General features: G+C 43.7%; 1 protein-coding gene across 1 annotated transcript in view; it reads left to right on the top strand.

The window, feature by feature from the left end:
- The window catches only part of arih1l (ariadne homolog, ubiquitin-conjugating enzyme E2 binding protein, 1 like), a 49,043-nt gene extending 24,836 nt beyond the window's left edge, over positions 1-24,207 (top strand). Inside the window, exons 4-14 of the mRNA XM_060941885.1 lie at positions 1,595-1,687; positions 3,262-3,317; positions 3,426-3,492; positions 10,466-10,572; positions 10,709-10,751; positions 10,862-10,933; positions 11,032-11,162; positions 12,647-12,704; positions 16,193-16,453; positions 20,203-20,315; positions 21,245-24,207. Of these exons, the coding sequence (XP_060797868.1) occupies positions 1,595-1,687; positions 3,262-3,317; positions 3,426-3,492; positions 10,466-10,572; positions 10,709-10,751; positions 10,862-10,933; positions 11,032-11,162; positions 12,647-12,704; positions 16,193-16,453; positions 20,203-20,315; positions 21,245-21,329 (1,086 nt within the window). The 3' untranslated portion in view covers positions 21,330-24,207. The remainder of the gene's footprint in view (positions 1-1,594; positions 1,688-3,261; positions 3,318-3,425; positions 3,493-10,465; positions 10,573-10,708; positions 10,752-10,861; positions 10,934-11,031; positions 11,163-12,646; positions 12,705-16,192; positions 16,454-20,202; positions 20,316-21,244) is intronic.
- Positions 24,208-24,428: the final 221 nt, after the last annotated feature.

The raw sequence follows: 24,428 nt of genomic DNA, 5'->3' as shown, positions 1-24,428 counted from the left end.
AGCTCCTGAAAAATCGGGAGCCAATCAACTTTGAGCATCTCCAACGGCCCTGGGTAGAGGCGTGTTCAAGGCACTGACGTAGTAGAACTGCGACCGGAAGCCATAGATTGTTTACAGAATCTATGCCGGAAGCGCTTCATTCACTAGAAACATTACGAACATGGAGCAGCGGCAAGCCTTTGACACAGCGGTAGATGCTGTATTGAAAGCATTCAGCGGGAAGTTCTCATTGAAAACGGAGCAAAGAGCAGCCCTGGAGGTATTTATTGAAAGGAAGGCCGTTTTCGCCTTGCTCCCGACCGGCTTCGGTAAGAGTTTAATCTACCAGGTAGCCCCGCTGGTAGCCAAATCAATGGGGCTCAGCGAGAATCCTATCGTTGTGGTCGTCTCGCCTTTGATCGCGCTATTATCGTCCTCTTCAGCTCCTCCTTCTTCTTCCTGTCACTCAAGCAGTTTCCGTCGCATCACATACGTCAGAGGAAAGAGTGATGTGATTGGTTTAAGCTTCGTCACAGCCTTTTCTGGCTTCGACCAGTAGCAAACTGAGGCATTTCAGGGAGGCGGGTCAACCACGCACTTTGGGAAACGGTTGGGCTTAATATCTCTGCCAGACCAAATGCTCGCAGAGCTTTGAAGTCGCGTTAGCCAGACTACTGTAGAGGTTCTTTGTCATGTCAAACAAACTCTACGGGCGCTTACGTTTTTTTCAGGTTGCAAGACAAACTTACGGCCAATGTGCGTCTTTCTCCACGAACAAAAAAAAAAAAAAACCACAGCGATTTGGGAAACGCCAAAAATCGCACGGCCAAAAAAATCGTACATCCGGTTGTGACCTAGGCTTAAAGAAACAGCATGCTGAAGACTGAGGAGCCATCCAAACAAGTCTGAGACAAAGTTCTGAATAAGTACCGATCAGGATCTGTTTCTAAATAAACATCCCAAACTTCAAACATGCCATATAGCACAACCTCGAGGAGCCCGTCCACCAACAGTCAGTGATCAGGTAAAGAGATGATTAAACTGAGATTGAGCCAGCAAGCCAGAGGTCACGCCTCACGCCATGCTACCACCACCACGCTTCACTGTGCTTCAGGGTTCGGTTTCCATCAAACTTTTGGCATTTTGCGCCAAAAAGATAAAATAACCTTTTCCACATGTTTGAGTCCTGTGGCCCAGTGTCTGTACGCTGTTCCCGGCAGTGCAAGGTTTCACTCATTTTGTGTTGAATGTAAAAACTCTGGCATTTTGGATTTATCAACTTTTCTGAAGAGTTTATTTTAGAAACCGTGGCTCATTGTTACTCAGATGCTAAAGCTAGAACACGAAGACGCAGCAGGTATGCGCTGTTATTTTAGTTTAACTTCAGTCTGCTCGTGTGTGTGTGTGTGTGTGTACTAATATATTTGCCTTTTCATTGTTTTTGCATCAGTGTATAAATTTCTCCGGTTAAAAACCGATAATTCTCGTAGAGTAATGTTCACACGAAGAGATTTTGATCTTCCCTTGGCTCGGTGCAGGTTTTCCTGACTGAATTGACTGTCTCCTTTCAGAATGTGATTCAGAAGCGTGATGCCTTGTGCTTTTTCTCCCTCAGTATTTCACAGGTCTGGAGTGTGGACACAAGTTCTGCATGCAGTGCTGGGGGGATTACCTCACCACCAAAATTATAGAAGAGGGGATGGGTCAGGCAAGTTTCACTCGCACTCCTGGGACCAGTGAAAACTTGTTCAGCTCTGATATCTGTTTTCAGATGTTCGGCACACTGCTTATCGTTTACAGGCCGGAGAAATATAAAGCTGTGTTAAAGGCCACTTCTTTCTCTAAATAAAGGCAGCTCTTTATCGTTGTACTTATCTACACTACTGTTCAAAAGTTTGGGGTCACTTTGAAATGTCCTTATTTTTGAAAGAAAAGCACTGTTCTTTTCAATGCAGATCACTTTAAACTAATCAGAAATCCACTCTATACATTGCTAATGTGGTAAATGACTATTCTAGCTGCAAATGTCTGGTTTTTGGTGCAATATCTCCATAGGTGTATAGAGGCCCATTTCCAGCAACTCTCACTCCAGTGTTCTAATGGTACAATGTGTTTGCTCATTGCCTCAGAAGGCTAATGGATGATTAGAAAACCCTTGTACAATCATGTTAGCACAGCTGAAAACAGTTGAGCTCTTTAGAGAAGCTATAAAACTGACCTTCCTTTGAGCAGATTGAGTTTCTGGAGCATCACATTTGTGGGGTCGATTAAATGCTCAAAATGGCCAGAAAAATGTCTCGACTATATTTTCTATTCATTTTACAACTTATGGTGGGAAATAAAAGTGTGACTTTTCATGGAAAACACAAAACTGTCTGGGTGACCCCAAACTTTTGAACGGTAGTGTATAATATAGTGGTTTCCAGTTAAATGTGTAGGGAACTTAAAGTGCCATTCCACCATTGGATGGATTCTTTGGCATAAAATACAATATATTTTATGACAACATGACTCGACAGAGAAATCTTTTAGCTTCAAAATGATATATCAAACATAATTTTTTGACAACAACAAGTATATTAATTTTGCGACCAAAGTCATCTACCCTTTTAATTTCCGCGCGTGATGTCATCGGCAGGTTCCCCTTCTTGTGTACCACGTGACGTGTGACGTGGCACATATTATCAGCAATGGTGGATAGAACACAATAAAAATAATACCAATAAATCTAGCTAATACCAATAAATCTAGCTAACTGAAAGATTAACTCAAATTTTCGCAATTTTTTTGGCCCCCCATATACGAGGAGAAATGACTCTCTCACTTTGGGGGTTTCCTGGTCTAAAAATAGACCGACACGTGGTACACAAGAAGGGGAACCTGCCGATGACATCACGTTTCACTACCGCGCGGAAATTAAAAGGGTAGGTGACTTTGGTCGCAAAATTAATATACTTGTCGTTGTCAAAAAATTATGTTTGATATATCATTTTGAAGATAAAAGATTTCTCTGTCTGGTCATGTTGTCATAAAATATATTGTATTTTATGCCAAAGAATACATCCAATGGTGGAATGGCACTTTAATGGACTGTAAGTTGAAGATGACACACAAGTGTTTAAAAATCCAGCAGAGCGTTGATGATGATGATGATGATGATGATGATGATGATTACTAGTCCTGCAGCCCCAGATATACATCGTACACATGCCCAGTCTGACAGTTCATTCTACACTGATATTGTCATGTTACAGGTGTGTGTGTGTGTTGTTCCCCCTCCAGACTATCTCATGTCCTGCTCACAACTGTGATATTTTGGTTGATGACAACACTGTAATGTAAGTTCTGCTTCAGCACCTTAATTGTCTTCATTTAGTGCACATTACCAGTAGCTGAACTGTGTGTGTGTGTGTGTGTGTGTGTGTGTGTGTGTGTGTGTGTTGCAGGCGGTTGATCACCGACTCAAAAGTGAAGCTGAAGTACCAACATCTAATCACAAATAGTTTTGTAGAGGTAAGAGTCCTCTCCGGATGAATCGAGAAATGTTTCAGTGATGTAAACGCCCCCACTCCCGTGTGTTCGGGTCGGAGCTCATGCTTTTGCATGTCCTTCCCGTGGGTTTCCTCGGGGTTCTCTGGTTTCTTCCTGCCTCCCCAGAAACATGGTGGTGAGTGGATTGGCTGTGATAAATTGCCCCTAGTTATGAGTGTGTGTGTGTGTGGTGCCCTGTGATTGGCCAGCGTTCCATCAAGGTATATTCCCACTGAACATTCTCATGAAGAAAGATTCACCTTTGTGTGAGTGTTTCAGGGATGAGAGTTTTCCACTTTTTGGCGGAATTCCGCTTTTTTTCAGTCAAAATGGACCTTTTTTATATTGCTGCAAATCCACTGAGAAAATTTTAGGGGGGTAGGGTAGGGTCTGGTACTATTTCTGGGCGGCCGGACTGACTCGCCGTCAGCTGACTCATATATCACAGGGTTCCCGTGGGTCCTTAAAAAGTCTTAAATACAACTTTCGGTTTTCAAGGCCTTAAAATGTCTTAAATTGTTTGGAATGACTGGAATTTTCGAAAGGGAGGTATTAAATTTAATCTTGGACCGAACGAGTGAAATGTCTCCATCCGGTTTGGGGTATTTTTTTTAACTGTAATTTTAAAAGTGACCAGCATAGCTTTTGGGGGCAGCATTGGTTCTGTGCGTTCCGTAGATCAAGAGCTAACGTTAGGAGGCTACTGGAGGAAGTGCGGTGCGGTGTGGTGGTTGTGAAGAGTGAGAGATGCGCAGGTAGCTACGCGGGCGCTAGAAAGCGTTGATAATTATGGGAAGATGTCTGTTTAACGACAAGTGGTTGGGGAATGACAAATACCCCCAAAATAAGGAGAAGAATCGTTTGCGATAAAAAGCGCTGGATCACACAAATGTGTGTAAAGCCGGTACCGCAGCGCTGGGGACACGCCCACTGGGAAACTGGCTTTTCACCGACATGAGGCGCGCACGCGTGTTAGAGGTCAAGCGCTCCGGAGTGAAACGCAGGGGGGTTCGCGCATGCGCACAAGAGTCAGGTGGAAAATGGGGCTTATAGAACATAATACTAATAATGATTAACCTTTTTTTACATACCGTAAAATACCAAATAATAGCCCGGGCGATTATTTGTCTCAATCACGTAAGAGACCCGGCGCGTATTAGAGACTAGGCGGCTATTTGGAACAGGCGATTAATTCCTTCTTCACAAACACCTTCCCCAAAATCTACCTCAAAACGGGGAAAAAAAATCATTCTCAGATAGGCCTACTTTTAACCAGTATAACTTACAGTTTGTTTAGAGTTAGATTACAGATAGCACGGTGCCGACTTCAGGGAATTTTGAAGACGCAGAATGCATCTTCGCATGGCACAGTCGGGGTGGATAAAGGATAAATCACACACCTTTTCCTGTTAATGACTAGTTAAGCGCATGCTTTACAAAATAATCAAGAAACCACACCATTGTCTGTGCGCAGCACTGTGATTTAATTACTCTGCAAAGTTATGGTCACTTGCTATCACCCTCACCCATGCAGCCTCCACCCTTTGCGCTTCGCGATGTCTGTCAATCTGAAATTGCACGGAGGGCGCGACGTTGAAGCAACATAATTAGGGTGCGAAGTGTCAAACCAAAGGGTTTTTTCTTATGCTGAAAAATAAGTGACCTGCAGTGGCTACATACTGTCATCTTGCATTCTCACGTTTCTCTCCAAGACGTCTCCCTATTTGGCCGATATGAGCCTATTCCCCGAGTGAGTTGGTACGGTGGCTCGACCCCGTAGAAAACTTAAAGTTCGGATGAAAGTTAGTTGAATAGGTTACTGACTTGTAGGCCTACATGTTGCCTGCCTGACGCGTGCTTCTGCCCAACTTGCACGACAGATTACTTGTTGAAAAGGCCCCTTGGATTAGATTGGCCGCGAGCAGACTGAAATGCATGTTAGAACGCTCTCACCTTTTTTGTAAAGCGTCTTCCAGATCCGAATGGGTAAGGGCAAGTGAAATGGTATAAGGTCTTTAATAAAACTCAGTGTGTGCTTTGACGCATGCATTCGGCAATTTAGGTCGTTTAACAGAAGCAGCAGTCCAACCTTGGAAGCCCGCAGTCCTCAATGTCACCACACACGCTGGCTTTCGTTGGGTGTACCCAAAGGGGTGGCTAAGACATCTGTCAAAAGTTACGGAGTTGCATTCCTCAAGAAATATTACGGTAGACCAAGATTATAACATTGAAATGGCATGTTTATTATCACGTAACAAAATGTTGTAAACAGTATTATAGAAATAATTTCATTCATTCATTCATTCATTCATTCATATTGTTTCGGTAGAAAACTATGCAATGCAAAATCGTTTAAACACCAGAAAACCAGAAAAGTGCTGGGCCTCAAGATTCTAGATAGAACGTTCGGACGCTTTTTTTTTTTTTTTTAGACCCCGGCGAGTATTCGGAACCGGCCTTTATTTGTCACAACACACGCGTACACCCGGCCGTTAAAGGGAACTCGGCGGTTAATTGGAACTCGGCTATTATTTGGTATTTTACGGTAATTAACATTGTTTATTGTACTAAGTTTAATATAAATATATAAACAACCTTTATTTCAAAACTCAATTACAAAGAACTCCAGAAAATACAATAATTCTAAATATAGTACAATATAAATAATTTGTACAAAATTTTTAGTTTTATTACCTATCATCTACAACAGTGTTTTTAATATAATAATAAGAATAATATTAACAACCACTAATAATAATTAGTAGTAATAGTAATTATTATGGATTATTAATCATTACTAATGAATTAGTGATTAATAAGTACTAGGGATTATTAAATGTCATAAAATTAAGTTATTAAAAATTATTACAAATAATTATTAAAAAGTAGTAATTGGTAGAATACAAACAAATACTCATGGATTATAGATCATTTTTTTTAAATTGTGAGCATTGATATAAAATAACTATACTACTACCGGTACTAATAATAATAAACAGTAATACTTGTTGTTCATGTTATTATCATCAGTTCAGTTATTAATGTTCACTATTAAAAACAAATTATCTATAATCCATGAATAATTGTTTGTATCACTACTACTACTACTACTACTACTAATAATAATAATAATAATAATTACTTTTTTTAATAATTTCAAGAGGAGTTGGCTAAAAAGAGGGAGAGGACCAACAAGCTTTTAGCTCTTGCTAAAAAGCTCAAAATAAAGAAGAAATAAATTTTCTGCACCATGAAACTGTAAATAGTTGTATATATTGTAAATAGACAAACACTCTATAGAACCAAAGGAAAAATGTATTCATAAATCATATAAAGCATCATTTAATATAGCAGTGAATGTGTTACCTTAGTTTGGATTTAGAGCAGCAAATTTGAAGCATCATGTTGGTGCTCACCTGGAATGTATATGAGTCAAAATTTATCACAAAAGGCCTGTCAGTGTTTCCTTTACATAGGTGTAGCTGATCTTTATCAAATGAGAGTTTAAGTAATGTATGTACTTGAAAGAGAGTTCTACTTTTGTATAAGTGTCAATTTTGTAAGCAAACACGGTATGGTATTTCAACAACATTTGTAAAATTTTGGTGATAAAATAAATGGTTTTTAGGGTAAAATATCTCTAAAATCCATGAGCTCCCGGGGGCTTCGCCCCTGGACCCCCACCGGGGCTTCGCCCCTGGACCCCACTGGGGGCCTTTGGCCCCCAGACCCCTGGCTAATTTTTCAGATTTTTTCATCACAAGCCACTCTCATCCCTGGTGTTTGTTACGCCCCTGCTCCGGGGACAGAGAGTGTGTGTGTGTGCGTGTGTGTGTGTGTGTGTTATACTGGTTTACCTCTGTCCGTATTTCTTTTTGACTGAAGCACCCTTTTTCTCAGCAACCACAAATCATAGCCATGTGGTACCGAGCTTCAGCTTGGGGTTCTATACCATGTTTACTGTGTTCAGGTCTGTCGCACATCAACTTCCTGTTTACTGACTGAATATATTTATGAAACATATCGGGTGGATTTTGACGCAAGAAGCTATTTCAGAATGACCGTTTCCCAGGATGCTGTTTGAAATCCCTGGGGAGAGACACGGCTCTTTACTTGTTTCAGGGTTCATCATGTGTCCTATTCAAGTCAAATCAAGTCAACTTTATTGTCAAATGTGCTATAGACCCCTTTCACATGACGTCACCGCGCCGCGAGATTTTGTTAGGCGCCATATTGGAAGACCAAGTACATGCACTCACAATATAAAACAAAGTACGAGCGAGAGTAAAGTGACACGATGGCTGATAATTCGGGTTATGTGAGTACATTACCAGCTGCAGAAACGGCACGGTATGTGGAGAAACTGTCTGTGATTGATGGGTTTGACCCATATGATAAGACTCGCGGCAAGGGAGAATGGAAACATAAGGAGGACCGGACACCAATTCTGCCATCTGTTTGCTACCCAGACATTGTAAACTATTTGTTGTTTACACCCAGTGCCTACACTCAGTGTTCGAACTATGCCCATATTTTCGGGGGGCCCCTTTTTTTCCCTTGGGGGTGTGGGGGTGGGGTGCTTGCACTTGTCTCGGAGCACGGATCTCCAAACACATGAGAAGCCTATCTTACGCACATATCACGCGGACTCCACACACGCATCGCGTCTGAAGTCATAACTCATCAGGGGAAATCGTGTCCGCATTGGCATGTTCAAAAAACAACCTCGCGTCAACAATGATACCACACGCAAGAACAAAAAAAAACAGTCAGGCTACTCAACAACCAACCTGGCAGCAGCGAGCCCCAAACCATCCTAAATTATTATTATTATTAAATTGTAGAAGTCTGGGAGGCTTGCTCCTCATACAGTTATCAACTTGGGGCCAATTTATCATGTTTTAAATCTGAATTTCTTGCGTTTGCTTACCTCAAAGTGTCCGCAGATCATGCACAGACTTATCCATTATATCCACAGTTTTTTGCCAAGTCTCACACAGGTTTCTTTCAAGTCTACTGTTGGGCCAATAAATCATAAATAAATCAGCTCAGATTTGTTTGTTTAAGTCATTTGCCACTCCACTTTATTCTCGTGGGTTCACATACCGCTTCCGTTATTTCCCCCTAATCACGAGTTTGTTGGTCTTCCAAAATGGCGCAGGGTTTGTTTACTTCCGGTTTCGGGTGACGTCAGTGAAAGGGGTCTATACATGCTCGACATACAGCACGGATGAAATATCAGTCCTCTCTGACCCACGGTGCAAACAGGCAATGCAATAAATAAAAATAGAATAATTGAAAAAAACAAACAATATAAACAGTATAAACACTCTAGATAGGAACTAGACATGGACTAAACACTCAGACAATATAAACAGTGTAAACACTAGATAGGAACTAGACGTAGACTAAACACACACACACACACACACACACACACACACAAATTGGTTCAAATAAATAAACAGTCAAGGGCACTTGAGGTAAAGCAGGTAAACATGAAATAAGCAGTATAAACAAACTAGCAGCTGTTAAGGTGAGGTAGTGCGGAATAGTGCAAATGAGCGAGGTAAAGTGAGATGTGCGGCCCCTGAGTTCAGTGCGTTAATGAACGATGAGATGTATATGTGTTTGGGGGGGGGACTCTGAGGGTGACATGTCAGATGCTGAAGGGGGGGCAGGGGGGTGTGTGGGCAGAATCTGTGGCAGGGGGCAGAGGGGGGAGGAGGGGCAGAACAGGGAAGGAGTTGAGCCTCCTGACCGCCTGGTGAAAGAAACTGTTCTTGATCCTGCTGGTTTTGGCCCGGAGACTCCGCAGTCTCCTCCCCGACGGCAGCAGGCTGAAGAGGCTGTGAGATGGGTGGGTGGGGTCACCTGCAATCCTGATGGCTTTGCGGGTGAGGCGGGAGTTATAAATATCCATTAGAGAAGGGAGAGAGACACCAATGATCCTCTCAGCTGCTCTCATGATGCGCTGCAGAGTCTTGCAGCAGGACACGGTGCAGGCGCCGTACCACACGGTGATGCAGCTGGTCAGGATGTTCTCGATGGTGCCTCTGTAGAATGTGTGCATGATGGGGGCCAGGACTCTTGCTCTCCTCAGTTTGCGGAGGAAGTACAGACGCTGTTGGGCTTTTTTGGCCAGTGATGCGGTGTTGTTGCTCCAGGACAGGTCTTCAGAGATGTGCACACCCAGAAACTTGGTGCTGCTCACCCTCTCCACTGCAGCACCGTCGATAGATAGTGGAGCATGCTGGGTGTGCGCTCTCCTGAAGTCCACAACAATCTCCTTCGTCTTCTCCACGTTCAGGCGGAGATTGTTGTCCTTGCACCACATGGCCAAGCGGCTCACCTCACTCCTGTAGATTGTCTCATCGCCATTGTTGATGAGACCCACCACAGTCGTGTCATCCACAAACTTGATGAAGAGATTTGAGCTGGATGTTGGTGTGCAGTCGTGTGGCAGCAGAGTGAAGAGGAGGGGGCTCACGTGTTCAATGTGATGGTGCTGGAGGAGTTGCTGCCGACCCGTACAGACTGTGGTCTCCCCGTCAGGGAGTCCAGCAGCCAGTTGCACAGGGAGGTGTTGAGTCCCAGCTGGTCCAGTTTGTGAATGAGCTGCTGAGGGATGATTGTGTTGAATGCTGAGCTAAAGTCTATGAACAGCATTCTGACGTACTATTCCTTCGATCGCTTGCGTTCTGGTATAAGCGCGTGTGTGTGTGTGGGGGGGGGGGGGATACGTTAGTGAGCAGCAGCTCACAGTTGATCTTGTTTATTTTCTGATGAAAAGGGATTTCAGCAAATCCACAAACAGGATGGTGAGCTACCCCGACACCTGGTCTGTCAACACATTGCTAGTCTGTTGGGCTCTAATATACACCTGGTTCTTTATTCCATTTCACTGACTGGTTGGGTTTTTTTTCTTCTTTTCTCTCCCCCCCCTTTCCTGCAGTGTAATAGACTTTTAAAATGGTGTCCGGCTCCTGACTGCCACCATGTGGTGAAGGTCCAGTATCCAGATGCCAAACCAGTGCGCTGCAAATGCGGGAGACAGTTCTGGTAAGAGCCTGTGTTGTGCTCTGAGTGACCGCAGCGCCCTGAACGCTGTCTGTCTGCTTTTGGTGTCTTCTGGATGTCGACTGATCAGTTTAACTCTTTTTTTTTTTTTTTTTTTTTTTTTTTTATTCCCTTCTAGCTTCAACTGTGGAGAGAACTGGCACGACCCGGTGAAGTGTAAGGTGCGTTCATGTCCATCTCATTACTGAGCGTTAACGGTCTTCCTGGGTTAAAGAATGTGCTGTTTTTATTTTCTTATTGTGTGTGTGTTCATTTGTCCTCTTCCCGCTAGTGGTTGAGGAAGTGGATTAAGAAATGTGATGATGACAGTGAAACATCGAACTGGATTGCAGCAAACACCAAGGTATAATGTCCTTATAAAAGAAATGGGAAAAGTATCATCATCATCATCATCATCATCATCCTCCAAATCCCTGCTCGTGTGTGTGTGTGTGTAATCAGGAGTGTCCCAAGTGCCACGTGACCATTGAAAAGGATGGCGGTTGTAACCACATGGTTTGCCGTAACCAGAACTGTAAGGCGGAGTTCTGTTGGGTGTGCTTGGGCTCTTGGGAGCCTCATGGCTCGGCCTGGTGAGTGCACTTCACCCAAATTACCATACAACCATAAACACACTTTCTTGTTAATGTGGTCAGGGTGTAATGATGCGTTGTGATGGCCTGGGGCGAACCTGAGCTCTGGATTGTGACAGAATCGCACGTGTTAAACGCTATACAGTGTTCTAGCTGTTAAACCTGACAGCAGTCCTGTGGTGCTGTGATCTACAGGGCCTGAGCACGACACCCAGGGATGAGAATTTTCCACGGATCTGCGGAATTCCGAGTTTTTCCCGCTGAAAATGTCATTTTTGTGAAACATGTAAATCCATTGAGAAAATTTCGGGGGGGGGGTCGGAGCGAGGCGAAGCTTGTGGTGGCACAAGCAGGCAGGACCGCCCGCCAGCATCTTTCGGCAACGCTCATCGCAAAATTAGTTGCAGCTGTGATAACGGAAATCGTCATTGCTTTCTTCAATATTTATGCTAACGACAGCTCACGACGATTTCCGGCAACGTTTTGGCGCTAGTTTCAGCTCACTTCTATAATTCACGGAGAAACAGCTATATGTACGCGGTTTTGATCACTTCTTAAGTTCTAGTTATTTTGGTTAGTTTTCAAAGTTACTTCGCCAATATGGCGAAAGTTTTGGACCGCAAAAATGAGGATCGTGCCAGGGAAATCGATAAATCAAGCGGGATAAAGAACTGTTTCCGATGGGCATGGCTCGATAGTAGCTTTATCGTGCAGATAGGGACACAAACTGTGACGACGTGCCTGACGGAACATATCCGAAAAGTGCTCAGATACAATCAATTATGGAAACAGAGGAGCTATAAACATCCAGGAGCACATCAAAACAAAAAAGCACAAAGGTACGTTTTACTGAAATTGTCAAAGATAGAGTCAGGAGGAATCTAATATATCGTTACAGTTACCTCCATTATCACTCACGATATATATATATATATATATATATATATATATATATATATATATATATATAACATTATATCTGTAGGGATTTGTTATCTTAGTTTATAAATGTTTTAAACCATCATTGAATTTGAAAACATTCATATATATAAATAATGTGGGAAAGTTGGCAGACATTTCAGAGTTTTTTTTTAAACGTCCCATTCTCATCCCTGGACACCAGGTCGCGGTCAGTTTAGCCCGCTTTGGAGCTCTATTTCTGGTTAAAATGAGTCCTCAGTCACTGTTACTGATTACGTTCGTTATGTTTCAGTCGATCGTTTTCCTCAAGACTGAGATTTTGTCGATTTCACTAATGGTTTGGGAGAATTTGTAAATTTATTTTTAAGTTATGTTGAACCCGTAGAACATTTGTTTATGATTCAGAAACGGGGTCTTCGGTCATTTTTCTTCATTCAGACTGCGTCAAGAATCAAATCGAATCATGACCAGTGTATTGTTGCACCTCAACTGAAGGGTGTATCACACTCTCACAACAGCTGTGTGTGTGTGTGTGTGTGTGTGTGTGTGTGTGTGTTCTCCAGGTACAACTGCAATCGCTATAACGAAGACGACGCCAAGGCGGCCCGAGACGCCCAGGAGGTAGTGCACAGTATTTAAGATTCTCTCTCACACACATGACGGAAGAGGAACGTGATCATGATGAACATGCAGTCGCATACAGTTTAGTCCACTGTAGTGAGAAGTGGGTAACTGGTTCAGCCTTCATGTTTGCTTTATGCCCTTTTATAAAACTCGCGTGTGGTGGGTGGGGCTGAGCACTACCGCAATATAATGAGGAGATATATTTTATGGTTTTTTTTTTTTCTGTAAATGACAATCCCAAACTCTAGAAGCAGATTTGATAAAGTTTCCACTTGTCCGATTCAGTAAAGTTGTAAAATGTTCCTGCCGTCCTGTTGACGGATTGTTAGGAAACCTGTGCTGAATCCTGATGTGTGTTGCGTGTCGTTAAAGCGTTACGATGCGCCATCACTCCTCCCTAGCGGCAGGTCATCCTGAGGTCTGTTTAATTAACCGCACTAGTGGAAGCTTTTCACCTGCTAAGTTAATTATAATGAACTAATCCACACGGGGCCTAATTTACTGTGCGCTTGCACGCTCCAGCCTGGTTTATCTTCCTGAACGAGTGGAGCAGAGGTGGCTCGGGCCTTCACGCCTGCCGGGATGCCAATGTGTCCACTAGGTGGCAGGAAACGAAAAGTAAAGACTGGTGTTTCACTGCAGAGTAAATGAAATGAGTTGATTAATCCTGAGGGATTGTACAACCCCGATTCCAAAAAAGTTGGGACAAAGCACAAATTGTAAATAAAAACGGAATGCAATGATGCGGAAGTTTCAAAATTCCATATTTTATTCAGAATAGAACATAGATGACATATCAAATGTTTAAACTGAGAAAATGCATCATTTAAAGAGAAAAATTAGGCGATTTTAAATTTCATAACACCACATCTCAAAAAAGTTGGGACAAGGCCATGTTTCCCACTGTGAGACATCCCCTTTTCTCTTTACAACAGTCTGTAAACGTCTGGGGACTGAGGAGACAAGTTGCTCAAGTTTAGGGATAGGAATGTTAACCCATTCTTGTCTAATGTAGGATTCTAGTTGCTCAACTGTCTTAGGTCTTTTTTTGTCGTATCTTCCGTTTTATGATGCACCAAATGTTTTCTATGGGTGAAAGATCTGGACTGCAGGCTGGCCAGTTCAGTACCCGGACCCTTCTTCTACGCAGCCATGATGCTGTAATTGATGCAGTATGTGGTTTGGCATTGTCATGTTGGAAAATGCAAGGTCTTCCCTGAAAGAGACGTCGTCTGGATGGGAGCATATGTTGCTCTAGAACCTGGATATACCTTTCAGCATTGATGGTGTCTTTCCAGATGTGTAAGCTGCCCATGCCACACGCACTAATGCAACCCCATACCATCAGAGATGCAGGCTTCTGAACTGAGCGCTGATAACAACTCGGGTCATCCTTCTCCTCTTTAGTCCGAATGACACGGCGTCCCTGATTTCCATAAAGAACTTCAAATTTTGATTCGTCTGACCACAGAACAGTTTTCCACTTTGCCACAGTCCATTTTAAATGAGCCTTGGCCCAGAGAAGACGTCTGTGCTTCTGGATCATGTTTAGATACGGCTTCTTCTTTGAACTATAGAGTTTTAGCTGGCAACGGCGGATGGCACGGTGAATTGTGTTCACAGATAATGTTCTCTGGAAATATTCCTGAGCCCATTTTGTGATTTCCAATACAGAAGCATGCCTGTATGTGATGCAGTGCCGTCTAAGGGCCCGAAGATCACGGGCACCCAGTATGGTTTTCCGGCCTTGACCCTTACGCACAGAGATTCTTCCAGATTCTCTGAATCTTTTGATGATATTATGCACTGTATATGATGATATGTTCAAACTCTTTGCAATTTTACACAGTCGAACTCCTTTCTGATATTGCTCCACTATTTGTCGGAGCAGAATTAGGGGGATTGGTGATCCTCTTCCCATCTTTACTTCTGAGAGCCGCTGCCACTCCAAGATGCTCTTTTTATACCCAGTCATGTTAATGACCTATTGCCAGTTGACCTAATGAGTTGCAGTTTGGTCCTCCAGCTGTTCCTTTTTTGTACCTTTAACTTTTCCAGACTCTTACGCTACGTTCACACTGCAAGGCTTAATGCTCAATTCCGATTTTTTTGTGAAATCTGATTTTTTTGTGAGGTCGTTCACATTAACAAATATATGCGACTTGTATGTGATCCTCAGTATGAACGAAAAGCGACCTAAAAGTGTTCCGCATGCGCATTGCAGGATACGACGACGTCACACGCAGTGAGCATGGCCAGTGTTTACGGAAGTAAAACCGCCCGGTTGCGGTATGACCCATCCAATCTAGCTTGAATAGCTGCATCCCCCCAAATGGAAATCAGCTCCCTAACCTCTGCGTCCTTCCATTGAGAAGATTCAGAACCTTCACAGCCCGAAGCGTCCCTCGCATTGATGTCATGCGCAGGGGCGCAGATACGTTTTTTGAACTGGGGGGGACAAAAAACTGGGGGGGGACAAAGCTGCCAGCAAACCAACCCCAACCCCGATATGCCTGTCAAACTTGTGGTGGGTTACCATAGCAACCAAGCTCGAGCTCGCAACCTGTGCAGTCTGCGCAGCTCAACCAACCGAATATCAGTCTTTGTTTTATGTGAGTTGTTGCAACTATGTCTGTACTGCTGTGCACCTCAATAAACCGAATGGTAATTAGTCTTTTGATTTTTCCGTGAGGTTTGCCTTATGCAAAGAAAGACAGCATAGACGTTTTTTCCTCCCTATAAGTGGGGGGGACCGAGCGAGGTGAATTTAAATCTGACTCGTCCCACCCTCTATCTGCGCCCGTGATTATGCGCCATGTTGTAACTTTTTTTGAGAGACCCGCCGCCTACTTCAGCGCAGAATAGTGACGTTTGTGGCTTGTCGATGACGTGTAAGTCGGATGAATGCGACCTGGCGGTTCAGACTGAAGTCGCATATGAAAAGATCGGATAGGGATCGGAATTAGCACCACATATCCAAACGGCCTGGGTCGGATTTGAAAAAATCGGATCTGTGTCGTTCATATTGTCAATAAAAGATCGGATACAGGTCACATATGGGCGAAAAGATCGGATTTGAGTCACTTCAGCCTGCAGTGTGAATGTAGCCTTATTGCCCCTGTCCCAACTTTTTTGAGATGTGTTGCTGTCATGAAATTTCAAATGAGCCAATATTTGGCATGAAATTTCAAAATGTCTCACTTTCGACATTTGATATGTTGTCTATGTTCTATTGTGAATACAATATCAGTTTTTGAGATTTGTAAATTATTGCATTCCGTTTTTATTTACAATTTGTACTTTGTCCCAACTTTTTTGGAATCAGGGTTGTACTTTACACACGCTGTAATGGGTTTAAATGCAGAGGAGCGTGTGTGTTAACCACTCCGACTGAAACACTAGGAAGCATGAACACAGCTGTGAGCACTGAACATGATGTACAGCTTATATATATATATATATATGTGTGTGTGTTTGGTGTCCAGCGTTCCCGTGCAGCACTGCAGCGTTACCTTTTCTACTGTAACCGCTACATGAACCACATGCAGAGCCTGCGCTTTGAGCACAAGCTGTATGCGCAGGTCAAGCAGAAGATGGAGGAGATGCAGCAGCACAACATGTCGTGGATCGAGGTGCAGTTCCTGAAGAAGGCCGTGGACGTGCTGTGCCAGTGCCGCTCCACGCTCATGTTCACCTACGTCTTTGCCTTCTACCTCAAGAAGAACAACCAGTCCATCATTTTCGAGGTGTCTGCACGAACACTCCATCAGCCTCGTATACAAGCGTCTGATTTACATCAGTGTTATGATGATGATCGCCATCTCCTGCGCTGGGGTGGAATTGCAGCTAGAGGTGGAAATTGTGAAGGAACTTTAGTTATGTTGGGAGTGTGACGGTCACACGTACAAGATAAAACACGCCCCATAAACAAAGCTCATTATACAGTTAAAATAATACACTGTGTTCATTTAGAAAAATTACAAACTTTTTTTTTTATTTTAAGAACTTTATGCTGTGTAAATTTAGTAACCTTAATGTTTACAAACGGAGTGATGGAGCGAGCTTTGCTCCAACAAACCTAGGCAGTTTCAGAGCGAGTCCACCTTCAGCCACAACTAATCTGTGCTGAGTTTCCCAAACACGTCGTAGCACAAAGGGAATCATTAAATGGTAGAGTGAGTAGCACAATGAACTCTCTCTCTCTCTCTCTCCTGGTTAAGATGCTCTTGGCATTAAGAGCAGGGCTTTGAACCGGTTCAAGGAACGAAAACCGGGAACTTTTTCTACTTCACATGGAACAGAAACGAAACCAGAAACTTTATTATTTTTTATGTTCCGGAACAGAAACGCTTATTAAAAATAATGGTAACCGGTTAATACCGGTTTTTATTTTGTTCCTCAAAGTTTCCGTAGCCTACAAATAAAAAAGTCATTCTTCTCCTGCGCAAGTTTCCATTACCCGCTGGGGTTCACTTCCTGTGTGACGTTCGCTGACTGAATGGAGAGAGCGGGAGGGTGGACTACTATCACGTCTCCACGTCTTAAATAAGAGGTAAATATTGCAGTCTATCGTTATTCAAAAACGTCAATTTCAAACACGATATCAATATATTTGTCCACGTTAATGAGAGGCTCGCGAACATTAAATGACGTTAACCTCTGTTAGCCTATCAATGCATACAGGGCTTTCCACTAAGGCTCATACTAGCCAGCCATGACAAATAAGTAGCCAGCCGGGGGGGGTGTTAAACACAAAATAAACTCCGCACGCGCACACCGCATGTCGGGGCCACGGATCAGCGAAGTCGGCGGGGAATTTGTGGTTATTATCGGTACAAACAGCGCGAATCACAACTTAAATGAGTGCGCTTCAGTTTGACATTATTGTCAGTCCGTTAGATAAACATTTAATTTTATTAAAATCGAAAATTAATATTTAGAGCCTGTGGGCTACAAAAATAAGTCATTAAAGTAGCCGGCTGGACTTAATTGTGTGCCGGCTGTATGGCCGGCAGCCGGCGCTTGTGGAAAGCCCTCTATAGGGCCTGACTAGCCTTTGGTAACACACTAAACAAATTCTCTTTCATTTTTGGCACTTTTTCTGTTTGTGTAGATGGGAAGACATACTGAGAATCCAAATCGCCAACATTTGAAATAATAATTGTTTTGAATTATTTCTTGTCTTATTTAATGAAGGTTGTAATAGAATTAGCCTACATTTGGCTTAAGCTGGATGAGACAGAGACATAACTTTATAGCCATTTGTTAAACAGCTGACAGGGAACGTAATTAACCGTTCCGGGAACGAAATTTTTTTGTTCTAACCGGTTCGGGAACGTCTATTTAATGGTGGAACCCAAAACCGGAAATGTTAAAATTCCGTTTCTGTTCGGAACGAACCAATAGGAAAAAAATTCTGGTTCAAAGCCCTGATTAAGAGGCTTTTGGGAAACCCACCACTGATGATAAAATGTATTGTCTAATCAAGCCTCGTTAAAATTCAGAGCACAGTCAAGTGGTAGTCTGCTAGTTCTAGCCCTCAGCGCACTGCTAACGTTGAGGTAGCTAATTCACTGCCTGACGTAATAAATATGGTGCACTCTCAAACACAAACAAATGCACACGTCCAGTGTGGGAAATAAGGCCGGACCGGCAGGCATTGACCTGTAGTTTTCACATTTGTCTGTCTGTATTTCAAAAGCATCGGCCCGGATGGCCGATTAAAACACAATCAGGGCTCGACATTAGCGGTGCAAGTAAATGTTTGGTGCGGACAAGTTGAATCCACGTCTGCTTGTCTGATGGGACGAGTTGAATTATTGCCAACTTTCCCGGAAGTCCCTGAGAGAGAGCGCGAGCGCATGCTGCTTGCTCTGTCTTGCTAAGTAGACCAATCAGTGTTCTGTGTGGGCGGGCTTTACAGCTCCTCTCCCGGACCGAGAGCCCATCAGTTCAGTGTGTCCAGGAGCGTCGTAACAGAGTGCTAAAAAAAAAAAAAAAGGGCACCTCCGTCTCCCCGATGATAATAAGACACTAAATAAAACAATAATAATAATAATAATACACTCTGTATTCAGTTTTTATTGCATGATGCAGCTGAGCGAGTGTTTTAGGGTCGACCGTATCGGATTCATCCAGTCGGCTGATTTTAAGAGTTCAGTTTACATGAAACCTTGCAGTACAGTATTCTGTTCGAAGAAGAAGAAACCTTTATTTGTCGCATGTGCGCAGTGAAATTCGTCCTCTGTATTTAACCCGTCTGAAGCAGTGAACACACACACACACACACACACACACACACACACACACCCAGAGCAGTGGGCAGCTACGCTGCAGCGCCCGGGGAGCAGTTGGCGGTTCGGTGTCTCGCTCAAAGGCACTTGAGCCCGTCCTCAGGCCACAGCTGCCCCGTGTTCACCAAACCACATCTTTGGACTGTGGGGGAAACCGGAGCACCCGGAGGGAACCCACGCAGACACGGGGAGAACATGCAAACTCCACACAGCCACTGGGCTTGAGCCCACAACCTCTTGAGTGCCAGTCAGTGGTTCTGGTGTTATGTGCCTTTTTTTTTTTTTTAAATTCAGAATAAGAATGACAGTCATGTGCTTTGTAGGATGTCGATTTTATATTTTAATAGTTTTTATTTTCTTCTCTTTTCTAAGTTCTAGTGCAGCAGGTTTTCGTCTGAACGCCAAATGATATTCCCATGTCTAGTTCTGAGTCATTTTTTTTGTTGCCGAGTTACTTGGAATCTCGTCCTCAAAATTTTAACTCTATGTAAGAATAGTCGTATTGCTGATTACTAAATTCCTTATCGAGTTATTATAAATGTAGCATAAAATAGTCACTGTTGACACTGTTTAATGAGTTATTGTAGTACTGATATGTGAGCACCAGTAAGGTGGAACCATCCTTGGGCCCCCAGACTTTTCTCTAGACGTGGAACGGACCTGCGTGCGCTCCTGTTTTCTTGGGTAGAACTTTAAACGTGTTTTTCTTGTAAATTGTATTCAATCTGTAGTGTAATTAGCAACTATTGTCTTGTATAATTTGGCCTTTGAAGATCACAAAAATGTGCCTGGAAATAGCTGAGAAGCATCGAAAGCCCTTCTGCCTCCGGGGCAACCTCCAGCCACGGCCCGTCGTTCAGATTGGCTGAAATTTGGTCCGAGACGTTCTTTCAGACCTGTCTGTCCGGTAACGATTCCTTATTTCCCACACTGCACGTCCGTGTCATGGACAATTCAGCATTTAGTTTTATTTTGCGTGTTTAGCTACGCAACATGCCTAGTTAATCCTTTTTCAATGTGCACTACAAAATGGTGTCACTTCCTGGGTGTGAGACGCTACTGTACGCGTGTAGGAGCTGGGTGTTAAAACGCTGTACTGTGCGTGTGAGGCGTATTGTTGGAACCCAGCCCGGGTTCTGCACACGCTTATTCACGCATCATCTGCACCAGCCCAATCTCACGCCCTTTTCTCTGTCCTTCAGAACAATCAGGCTGACCTGGAGAACGCCACAGAGGTGCTGTCGGGCTACCTGGAGCGAGACATTTCCCAGGATTCCTTGCAAGATATCAAACAGAAAGTCCAAGATAAATATAGGTGAGGTGACGTCTGTAGTTTTGGCTGTTTATTATTCGGCTTTAATTCAAGTCCGTGTGTACGAGCTGTCCCTGTAGTAACGATAACACACATTAACACGGCACATATATTTGCGTCGATGCTGCACCGATGTATTTTGTTGCGATATATCTTACACCGGTGTAAATTTTGTGGAGCGTTCACACATCACAAACCTGCTTACTAGAGAGAAGCGTGTTAGCACCGGTGCAGCCCCGCTTGCATTCACATGGTAGTTTTTGCGACCGTGCTATACGATAGTAATAATGCGGAAATGAAATATGCGCATGCGTGAAAATGTACTTCCCTTTTCCCGGTTGTCATGGCATCACCAAGCGCCGGGAAAACAACGTGGATGAAGACACCAGTGTTGCCAGATACTGCTGACGTTTTCCAGCCCAAAATATGTTCAAATCCGCCAAAATGCACTTAAAACCGCCCAATCTGGCAACACTGGAAGACACGCAGTTCTGTTGTTGATATTCGCCATTTTGGAAGCGCAACATGCCAGGATGCAAATTATGCAATGCCCGTATGTAATCAACTCTCCTGCCGCGTAGCGAGTCGACCCCTGTAGCGTTCAGACGGCCCATTTTATATCGGTGCTGCCCCGCAAACTAGCATTTACTCCGGAGTCAATTTCTTAAACCCCCTCCCGAGCAGGGTTAGACTTGCACCGGTTTAAGCAGCTTTCAGGGGCGACACCGCTATAACTTTGTACCGTGTGAACGCTCTAGCGGGGCAGCCCCGGCGCTACACCGGAGTAAAAGTTGCCGTGTGAACACCCCTAAAGTTTGAAAACAAAACGCTTTGTAACGGTCAGATTGACGGGGCTGTTGCAATAAAAATGCTAATGTTTGTTCCGTACCAGTGGTGCTGTGTCTCACGCTGTCTCGTCTCATCTCGTGTAGATACTGCGAGAGTCGACGGCGAGTTCTGCTGCAGCACGTGCACGAGGGCTACGAGAAGGACTTATGGGAGTATTTAGAGGACTGAGGAAGACTCCTCGAATCATAAACTCTCAGCTTGGAAAACGCTCTCGCCAGCCAGCCAGCCAGCCAGCCAGCCATCTCCACACTCCCTCCACACACCGCATCCTTTTTCATGCCTGTTCTGTTTGTTTTTATTGAGATTCTAAATTAATTTTATTCTAATAAAAATGTAGCTTTATTAAAGACAAAACCCCAATGTCAGTATTGTAGTTGAGTTTGCAGTAAGGACCCGCGCGCTTCCCTCCAGCGCCGGCGTTCACGCAGACTGCCTACTACTTCAGTAGACCCATAAAAACAAAAAAAGCTTATATTTTTCAGTTTGGTTTCAAATGGGTTTTGTCTCGCGCATGGTGTGGTGTGACACGTGCGTCGTTTGTCAGGAACATCTGCCTCATAGCTTTCTTGAAGTTTTTCCTGAAGAACAAAAGGCCTTTTCGGTGTCGACAGGTGTCCTGCGTTTCGATCTGTAAATAACTAGTGTGCATGGAACATGGTGTGGGACACGTTTTCTCTCCTTTTTTTTTAATAATTATTTTTACAGATATTCAGAAGGTGTGTAAACCCAGTGTGTCTAGAAAAACTACTCAGCTTCAAACGTATACAGTAAGGTTTTATTTTGTTAAGACTCCAATGATGGAGGATAGAAACCACACTCGTACAGGCAGCAGCGTAAAAGTAGCCTTAAAAAGACGGGGGTGGGGTGGGGGCGGGGCGGGGCGGGGCGGGTGGTAGGTATCATATGCACTTTCACACACGTTACTGTAGGATGGAGTCGATCAGCTCACGTCACAAGTGTGTCCGTGTCTTTTAGTTCTGCATCTCGGCTACAAGGCTAAAGATCCTAAGGCGGAACATCTGCACCAAACTGCAGCTGTTTCTTCAGTTCCTGTCACCCGCTGCTTTCGAGCATGGGACGGCAGTGTGACGTGTAGAACTTTTTTTTTGCAGTTTGCAAACATTCCTCGCGTCATGCCCCGATAAAGTTTGAAGGCAGAATGCTGCATGGCATGCTTTAATGAGACGAAGACCATTAAAATTCGTTGAGCGTGAAGCTGCGCTCTGTTGGAGAGAGCTATCGGCCCTCTTCTGCATACACGAGCTCACAGTGCCCTGTGATGGAGAGGGGAGAGAGTATGCCCCTCCCACCCAGGAAGCGTTTCTCTCTCTGGCTTCTATTCACTAAAAGATTTCCACTGGTTGGTATAAAGGTCCATTAGGGGTTGGATTAGTCTTGTAGCTCTAATGCAAAACCAATAAAGCACGCTGGACATCAAACACATCATGAGTACTTTTGGCTTAAAGGGAGGAAATGTGTACTCTAGCCAAACCTTTCCCTTTAGTCGTCCGTTTTGCGCATTCGGCTGGCGACTAAAACCGCTCCGGCGGCTGGACGTGCGTAAACCTCGCTTTGTCACTGACCTGCATGTAGGCATGTGCCAAGAATTAATCGCCGAGAGAGATAGTGGACATGTGCAGTATCTTACTGTGAGTGCGATATCCTCGCGCCTCTTTCTTACATTCGTCAGCCATTTCAGACAGCACTGGAGGCGGAGTCTGTGCCAGTCAGTCGGCTAAGACGATGTATTCTGGACAAAACGATCGAAGTACGATTTTTAAGCGAGATTCTGCCGGCTTTCTTTAAAAGTGAAAATGCCGTGCAGTGAGAAGTTGCTCGGTGCGTGTCCTCAGCACATCATAACCGCTGATGAACGTTGAGTGTTTGTAGTGATCTCGTAGCACCACACGATGATTGGTTCTTCACCGCGTTCCTAAAGCTGCTACGCTTCAGCGGAAAACCCTGAGCGCAGAGTGATGAGACGCTCCTCACACCGGCACCAGAGAAGCTTCTCTACAGCTTCACACCTTTGGAGTGTCACCTGATGTTCAACATGCACACTATATCTAAAATTCCATGAAGGATTATGGTTGCATGTCGTGTTCTACAGTAAAACACACATGCTTTCTGTACAGCCACGTTGTAAAGAATGAAAAGACTGGGCCTTGCATAAGTATTCACTCCCCTGGACCGGACATGGTGTGTGTATCTGTAAAATAGCCCATAATCTTCAAGTAGGAGGAAAATCAGTGTAGGTATTTGCAAGTTAAAGAGTTGTGATTGCCCAGGTATTCACTCCCAGACCTTAAATTAGTTCTTGTGCTATCATGAGTTGCGAAAGTAGTTGACCTGTATGCAAGTAAAGTGAGTAATAGAAATAGATCTGATCCTGCAAGACCCCAGAGTTTGTTTGAGAACCTACCGAAACAAAATTGCAACCACAACTTGATTCATGATGAATCCCAATCAAGTCCGTTTCTTCTTCAGCACTACAGAAAGGGGTGTTAATACTTATGCAAGGCACTGCATTGTGATGTATGAGATTAATATTGGCACATGCCTGCTGTAAAACGGCTCGTTTCGCGAGTTGTTTCCACAAGTCTTTTTATTATTATTATTATTTTTTTTTTATGATTATTCCTATGTTTTTTTTGTACGCACCTGTCTGAAAGTTTGGTAACGATCCCTAAGGAATCAGACACTGACATGTACCGACTCGACCCATGATCTGCTCTGTAAGATAGTGGACAGCTGTGACTAACCGTCATCCTCACACTCACGATTTTCTAACTGATTTTCTGTTGACTGGAGTGTACATAGTTATTTGTGTTTCCTTAATACCACCATTGTGAGAAGCCTAAAGGACTCCAGTGTTGGCTGTACTGGGAGATCTCTTCACCAAAGTGTGGATATCAAATAAAAAAAAAAAGAAAATGAATACTGCCTCTGGTCAGAGAAGTGTTCATCTTCAGTGGCTTTCATGTGTTATAACCATTCTTACAAATGAAAATTGTCCTATTTAAATAAATCTCATTCAAAAGTGTGAGTTTCTTTTTATGTATTACTTATTTATTACAAAGTCTCCAAGGCCCTTTACGTTATATTAAAGGTATGTAGCAGACGCTGTTATCCAGAGTGACGGACAAGGAGTGCTGAACTTCTAAACAAGAAAGTCTCATCTCGTTATCTCTAGCCGCTTTATCCTGTTCTACAGGGTCGCGGACGGGCTGGATCCTATCCCAGCTGGCTACGGGCGAAAGGCGGGGT

Source organism: Neoarius graeffei, chromosome 15 (assembly GCF_027579695.1).
Source record: "Neoarius graeffei isolate fNeoGra1 chromosome 15, fNeoGra1.pri, whole genome shotgun sequence".
Classification (NCBI taxonomy): Eukaryota; Metazoa; Chordata; class Actinopteri; order Siluriformes; family Ariidae; genus Neoarius; species Neoarius graeffei.
Note: the sequence above shows the minus strand (reverse complement) of the source record. Positions and strands in the feature narration are given on the sequence as shown.